Consider the following 6,738-nt stretch of genomic DNA (forward strand, 5'->3'; position numbering starts at 1 on the left):
AACCCCAAATAACTTTTTCAAAGAAACTTATGGAACTAAGCACCTTATAATAAGACACGACTACTGCACCAAGACACCAAACAGTACACCAGTGGAAGTAAGTCAAAAGTACAGGTTTAAACAGAAGCCCACAGAAAACTCAGTTCCCAAATTGCTCTTAAATCAGACAAAGTACTTCAAAATACTTGTAACGTTAGCTATTTGGAATAAAATTTTTAAAAAGCGTAACAGGTAGACAAAAAAACAACCACACACTTACAAGTGAAATCCTTCAAGCAGTTGAATTTACGTTCACGGTGACAGTAAGACGTTTTATGCTCCTCATTCGGTTGTATGTGTGCAGCACTGGTCCAGCTTTCCAGCTTTGTCGGTGTTTCTTCCTGCAGCAGGACGGATGAGGTAGCAGCGGGCTGTCTGGGTGACAGGCTACGCTCGAGCTCCGGTGAACACCGGTGACGTCACCCTCACCGCGAAAGGTGCGTTAAAGTGTCCCTCGTAAGATCCTGTGACGTTTTTATTTTTGGCTTATGGTTTATACTGATAACTAAACATTAAAAAGCCACTCATATTGTAAAAATCTAAACAAAAACAGCTCAGGTCGGCGATCGTGAGTGTGAATAATTTCAGTTATATCACTTAATACTTTTTATATTCGAATTGTTTTCCATCAATGTATTAATGCATGTGAATCTCATTAAAAAAATAGTTCCGTATAAACAATCACAAGTTTCAACATGTTACATCACCACATGGGTTTGGAGAATTTTAAATATGCAATGTTTGAGTGCCTGAATGTAGGTATTTTATTTCACTAATTGATGGGCTATTTGTTTGGTCTGTCATCCTTGTAAAAATAACAGAGGATTAGCAGAGAGCACGTGGCTGCGAAGAAAAGACTGCAAATGTTGCCTCGAGCTTCATGAATATTTGAGTGGCAGGTAATCTGAAACTTTTGGGGGGATTTTTGAAGGAGACATCCAATCCACAACTGAAACACAGGCTGCCACTCGGTTTGTAAATCTAATTAGGACATCTGATACGCCAGTACTGGATCATATCTGATTACGGACAGTAGTTGACAGCAAGCACTAAAATGTAGCTTTTATTTTTAAAGCCCCCAGATCAACACCAATCTACAAAACTCTTACCTTTTTTTGTATCCAACCACTTTGGAGCCAGTTAAGACAGTTAATGAATTTGATCTTGTGTGATTTAACGCAATGTTATATTGACTGATGAATAGCAGACTAAAAAAGTAAATGGTCTGGTTAGCTTTTATATTAAAGATCCAGAACACGGTGCTTTACTGCTTTGCCTGATGGACAATGTCTCCCCCATGTGCTCATATGGCATATAAGCAACCATATCCCATGTAATTACAGTTCACATGGAAGGGATGCACTAGAAGGTTCATGATGGTGAGAATCCCAGTGCACACTGGAGGAAATGAGAGCAATAGAGACACCAAGGAGCACAGAGTTAAGCAAAACACAAACAAACAATAATTTCAAACCCACATGCTTGTAGGAAATGTGTAGTGAATGGAACTTGGTATACTTATAGAAAGAATGCATGGCATAAAGTGAAATCCTCCACTGAAGCTAAAGGAAGGTTTTTTGTAGAAGGTGAGGACTCAACGTTTTCTGTGTTAAAAAAATAGTGTTTTTATTTTGATACTTTCTCGTTGTTATTTTATGAAATTATTTGTTAAGTTATTTAAACAATTTAATTTAGGGAGGTCAAACTCATTTTGCATCATGGGCCACATACATTAAACAGTTAACGGCTGTCTCAATTTTGCTACAGGATAAAGAGATATTGCTGTAGTAAATGAAAGAAATCTGTCCACACAAATAAAGACATGTATAATGTTACAGAAAAAATTATGGTAGTAATTACAATAATAGAAGAGTAATTCACAGAAATTCACAAAATAGTTTCTCTGTGACTCACTGCAAAACATAGAAATTTACAGCAGCTAGTGAAAAATCAGGCACTCTTCTGTGTTTTAACTGTTATTGTTTTTAATCAATTATTTAATTACTCTGGTATAGTATGGTTAGCGATGGGAGAGCTCTTTATCAGTAGGAAAAACTGTAAAAGCAATGACAAAACAGTAAAAACGTAGAAATCGATGCCCTCTCTCACATTTTCCAAAGCTCTCTAGCAGGCCAGATTGGAGTCTTTCCTGGGCCAAATGTGCCCCCCCGAGCCTTATGTTTTACACCTTTGATTTAAATCCTTAATGTTAAATAAATAACATCATATGATAGACATAACATAAAAAAACAACTCTCCTTGTAACCATTTCATATGGACCACAGCATATGTAATGATAATCACCACTACCGGTTTGTCATACAAACCAAAATACTACAGCGACTTGCTAAAATAATAGATGCTACCTTGTTACTAAATCAATGTGCATGCTAGCTCTGTAAAATGCATTACATATTTAACTCTCCCAATTATCTGATAGCATTAAAAAGTTGAGTCAGTATATTTATCAGGCCTCTTTGCTGTCAATCTCTTGATCGCTTTCCCAGCTAATTATCTGTGGGGAGCCCAAATGCTTTGGAGTTTATCTGTGAACTGTTTACAAAAGTCCTATCACACACATTCTGTGGTGCCTGTGTAGAGGAACATGAAATGCTCTTGTAGGACCACCAGCACTCAAAGCTCCTGCAAATCTTTGGACATCGACATTACTTTTTTACTTCTGTCTGGAAAATACTTCTAAAGGTAGGCGTTTCCGATTTTGAAATACTGTATAGTTTTCAAGTAAAAACGCTTTCTTAGAGTTACTAAAAAGCTGTGTGTGTGTACTTGGTTTATGCAAATGTAGTTCTAAATGTGGCTTTGCAGTCTCTTTTTTATTTATTTTCAGTGGAAGGAAATTCTCACTTTTAATTCCACTATTTTAATTCTGAAATATACAGATACATATAAACCAAGCCTTGCTTTTTATGAATGATTTTTTTATATTAGCATTTCCTTAAATTGTTTTGTTTCTCCAGCATAGCCCCCTAATCATCCCATGTAGAAGAATGACCGGTGAGAAACTGTTACTGCCAATGATACTAATGTCTGTAGTGATGAGTTTATTACCAATGCAGACATCATATGGACAACACTTGCCAGAGGAGTCTTGCACTGTTCAGATCCTTGTCCCTGGACTCAAAGGCATGTAGCTCTTTGTTCTTTCTTACAAAATGCATACCAGACACCTTAAAAACCAAGAATAGACTCTATCTGATATAATAATTGTTTTTCTTCTGCTCTAAAAGGAGAACCCGGAGAAAAAGGACAAAAGGGAGCACCTGGGAGACCAGGAAGAGTTGGTCCGCCAGGGGAGACTGGTATATTTTATGCACTTGCACCAAAAAAATAAATTATAGAATGTGTTTGTTTGTTTTGTGAGTAAAAGTGCATTCCCCTACAATGCAAATCTTTAAAGAGAGAATATTTTCCACATGCCCACATCTATAGATCTCCTCATTTTCTCATTACTACCACTAATACAAGAAAAACTGGGGTAAAGATCACATTTCTCGGGCTGATAATGTGCCGTTACATCACTACCAGGCCATCCAGAAATGGTCAAGTGTTTATATTAGGGTAAGAGGTCAAATGAGAAATGGTTTGTGGAATCCAGAGCTGTGGACAAGTGTTTATGGAAGACCTTAATGAGGAGTGAAGAGTGTTCTCTGAAGCATATTCATCATTTTAATTAATTAACCTTTAGTGAAAGTAAAGATTTATTGTTTAATATATATAATTTTGCTTTCATTTGTGCTGTTTTAAGTTTGTCTTGACTATAAGATATACAGTATGTCTCTATCTTCATATGAACAATTTACTCATGTTGCATTCTTTTTAGGTCCACCTGGGGTCAAAGGACACAAAGGCATTATGGGACGTTATGGAAAAGTTGGTCCAAGTGGAATGAAAGGTGCTATAAGAAGCAGAGATGTACTGTCTGCACACTTTTTCAGGAATGCATCAATTATTTGTTTAGTGTGTTTTTATGATTGATAAATATTTACATCTCTGACGCAGGATCCAAGGGAGATCCAGGTGACCCTGGTCCAAGGGGCCCAGACGGAGAGCCAGGTGGGTTCTAAAACCATCTTATTTTGTTTGTCAAACAGATGGCAGCAGGATTAGACAGACACATCTGTAAATGAATAAAGTCAACTTTGTGATAGTCCCACACATTTTTGCCTTATCAGGGGTTCCCTGTGAGTGTGCGCCAATTAGAAGGATGATTGGAGAAATGGACATTCTTGTGGCTCAGCTTTCCTCAGAACTAAAATTCATTAAAAATGGTAAAAGATTTGCAGTCTTTAAAAATGCTTTTGTATTTTTAAAAAAAATATTTATCAGTTTTGGTATTTTGCTGATTTCCTGTCCTATAGAATTGAAAATGCGGGCATGTCAATGTGAAATTTATAGAAATACAAGTGCTCATTTTTCAGCACTGCCCTCCCCTGCAGCTGTTGCTGGCATTAAGGAAACAGACAGTAAAGTCTATCTGTTGGTGAAGGAAGCGAAGCGCTACACCGAGGCTGAGGGCTACTGCCAGACGAGGGGAGGGCACCTGGTCATGCCGAAGGATGAGGGAGCAAACGCAGCCATCGCAGGGTACATAACCGACGCTGGCCTGAGCAGAGTTTACATTGGCATTCATGACCTCGAGCGCGAAGGTGTTTTCACCTACGTAGATCACTCTCCCATGACCACTTTCAGCAAATGGAGAAAAGGAGAACCCAACAATGCCTATGATGATGAGGACTGTGCTGAGATGGTGACCTCTGGGGAGTGGACTGACGTGGCGTGCCACCCGACAATGTATTTTGTTTGTGAATTTGACAAGGACAACATCTGAGGCCAGTATATGTTAAACAGACTGCAGACTGGACAAATGTAATGGAGCAAAAACAGTAATCTTATTATTTTGCTGTATCCTCTATCTGTAAATATGAATACGAAATGATACGCAAGTTGTGCAAAGTAGTATACTTTCAACTTCCTTTTTGCTTATGAGCTAATAAGCTATTTATTTTCTGAACATACAAAATATCCAAATGTTTGTAATATTTTTTTTTACGTCCTTGATACATACTGAAATAAATTAGTGTTTCCAAAAGCATGCCAGGAACTGAGTTTTTATTTAATTCAGAATATCCACTGAGCAACATTTGTAGCAGTACCATAGACATACAGTGTAAATAAGCAAATATAGAGAGCTGTGGATTGTGTAGAAAAAAAATACAATTAAAAGACATTCCAGTTGAGTGAATTTAATCAGAGGAACAGAATACAGCATGCATTCCACATTCATGTGCTCTGCAATAAACATTTATACATAGTTTAAAAATAATTTTTTTGCACATTAGTTTTTGCTCTTGAACTAGTTGCGCTTATTTACTGCAGCAGTTAAAGCAAACTTATGGAAGAAATATACGATAAATGATGCAACACAAAGCTGCAGGAGTTAACACTACTACCTCACAGAAACAAGGTTCTCGGTTTGAATCCACTGGCTGGCTTCTGTGTGCAGAAGTTGGGCTCTTGGTGTCCAGGCTTCCTCCCACAGTCCAACGACGTGCATGCTAGTTTAACTGCTGGTTCTGAATTGGTCAGATGTGAGTGTGAACAGCTATTTGTCTCTGTGAGTTAGCCCTGCAATAGACTGGCGACCATGAACATGTATACATGCATGTCGCAAAATACTTATATGGCTTACATTATGTTTTAATCATTAAAGTGACTCATTTTATATTATTGTAAAATAACAAAATAATTACTTTTCTGTTGTAATTTCCACATGGACCATCGCCACCCAGTGGGCGAAAGCTCAGCTTACAGCAAAAATCCCTTACAGAGCGACTGAAGTCAGTGGCTGCTCCACATTTTATCTGTTATGTTAAGGAAAGCACAGGTGTTACAAAAAAAACAATAACTGTCATGCTAAAAGTGCAGAAGCCAGGAAATTCATTAATTTTAATGTTTACAGTTGTTCTTCTATTAGGTTGATTTTAGGCTGTTCTGTAGCACTGCATAAATACCAAGCAGTAATTGGTATATGTGCTAAATATGTTAAACATGAATCATATCAAAGTCAAATCATTGCGACAATGTCCTTCTGAAGTATGCAAACATCCTAACGAGTGAACACGGTAAAGTTCTCATGTATTATCCAGCGAGCAATGCAATTACACCGGAGTCACCTTACATCTTTATAACATTCACTCTGCACCTTAGTGTGCTGTAATAAATGGGAGTTTTAAAATGGATGGCACTGACCTTTAAGAGCGCCAAAGGAAACTCACCCACTGCTTCCCCTTGATTCCTGACATGACATATCACACTTTGGCTAAGCACAATTTGAATCACAGTTACCCTACGACATGTATCCTGGCTAAGAACTGATAAGAACTAATTGCTGGAGACTTTTATGACTTTGCATAAAATTCTGAAAACCATTTGATGCAATGACTAAAACCTGATCACATACTAAGCACATTTAAATTAATGCTGTCAGTTTTTTTTTATATAAAAATAATTTGCCACCTAAAGTTTAAAATAAAAATAACAGATTACACATGACAATAATATGACAGCCTATTGTTTGCTGAATGACAGAAACAAGATATAACATACCTTAGATTAGTTTGACATTTTCATCTTTGAAAATCCTCCAACGGTTTGGTTGTGTGACTAATAGGAGATGTC

At 37.3% G+C, this 6,738-nt stretch overlaps 2 protein-coding genes across 5 annotated transcripts in view; one reads left to right on the forward strand and one right to left on the reverse strand.

Moving 5' to 3' along the window:
- The window catches only part of myo6b (myosin VIb), a 38,269-nt gene extending 37,787 nt beyond the window's left edge, over window positions 1–482 (reverse strand). The window contains 1 exon segment of the mRNA XM_040042272.1: window positions 260–482. The gene's annotated coding sequence lies outside the window, so the exon portion shown is untranslated.
- Window positions 483–2,575: 2,093 nt separating this feature from the next.
- On the forward strand, window positions 2,576–5,161 carry colec11 (collectin sub-family member 11). Of its 4 annotated transcripts, none has more exons than XM_040041276.1 (7): window positions 2,578–2,742; window positions 3,018–3,183; window positions 3,288–3,359; window positions 3,881–3,952; window positions 4,060–4,113; window positions 4,233–4,328; window positions 4,479–5,160. In XM_040041276.1, exons 2-7 carry the CDS (start codon window positions 3,048–3,050, stop codon window positions 4,886–4,888), a joined length of 840 nt encoding a protein of 279 aa, XP_039897210.1. In that variant the 5' UTR covers window positions 2,578–2,742; window positions 3,018–3,047; the 3' UTR covers window positions 4,889–5,160. The 4 variants fall into 4 exon arrangements, with proteins under 4 accessions (XP_039897213.1, XP_039897212.1, XP_039897210.1 ...); XM_040041277.1 differs by having other exon boundaries at window positions 4,497–5,160; XM_040041279.1 differs by lacking the exon at window positions 4,233–4,328 and having other exon boundaries at window positions 2,576–2,742; window positions 4,497–5,161.
- The last annotated feature ends 1,577 nt before the right edge of the window (window positions 5,162–6,738 follow it).

This window comes from Simochromis diagramma, unplaced genomic scaffold, assembly GCF_900408965.1.
Source record: "Simochromis diagramma unplaced genomic scaffold, fSimDia1.1 OVJJ01000304.1, whole genome shotgun sequence".
Classification (NCBI taxonomy): domain Eukaryota; kingdom Metazoa; phylum Chordata; class Actinopteri; order Cichliformes; family Cichlidae; genus Simochromis; species Simochromis diagramma.

Bases quoted from the DNA above. Each gene is read 5' to 3' on its own strand.
- colec11 (XM_040041276.1), top strand. From the start codon at position 3,048: ATGACCGGTGAGAAACTGTTACTGCCAATGATACTAATGTCTGTAGTG. The intron at 3,184-3,287 runs GCATGTAGCTCT...CTGCTCTAAAAG, and splicing joins CCTTGTCCCTGGACTCAAAG to GAGAACCCGGAGAAAAAGGA. The intron at 3,953-4,059 runs GTGCTATAAGAA...TCTCTGACGCAG, and splicing joins TGGTCCAAGTGGAATGAAAG to GATCCAAGGGAGATCCAGGT.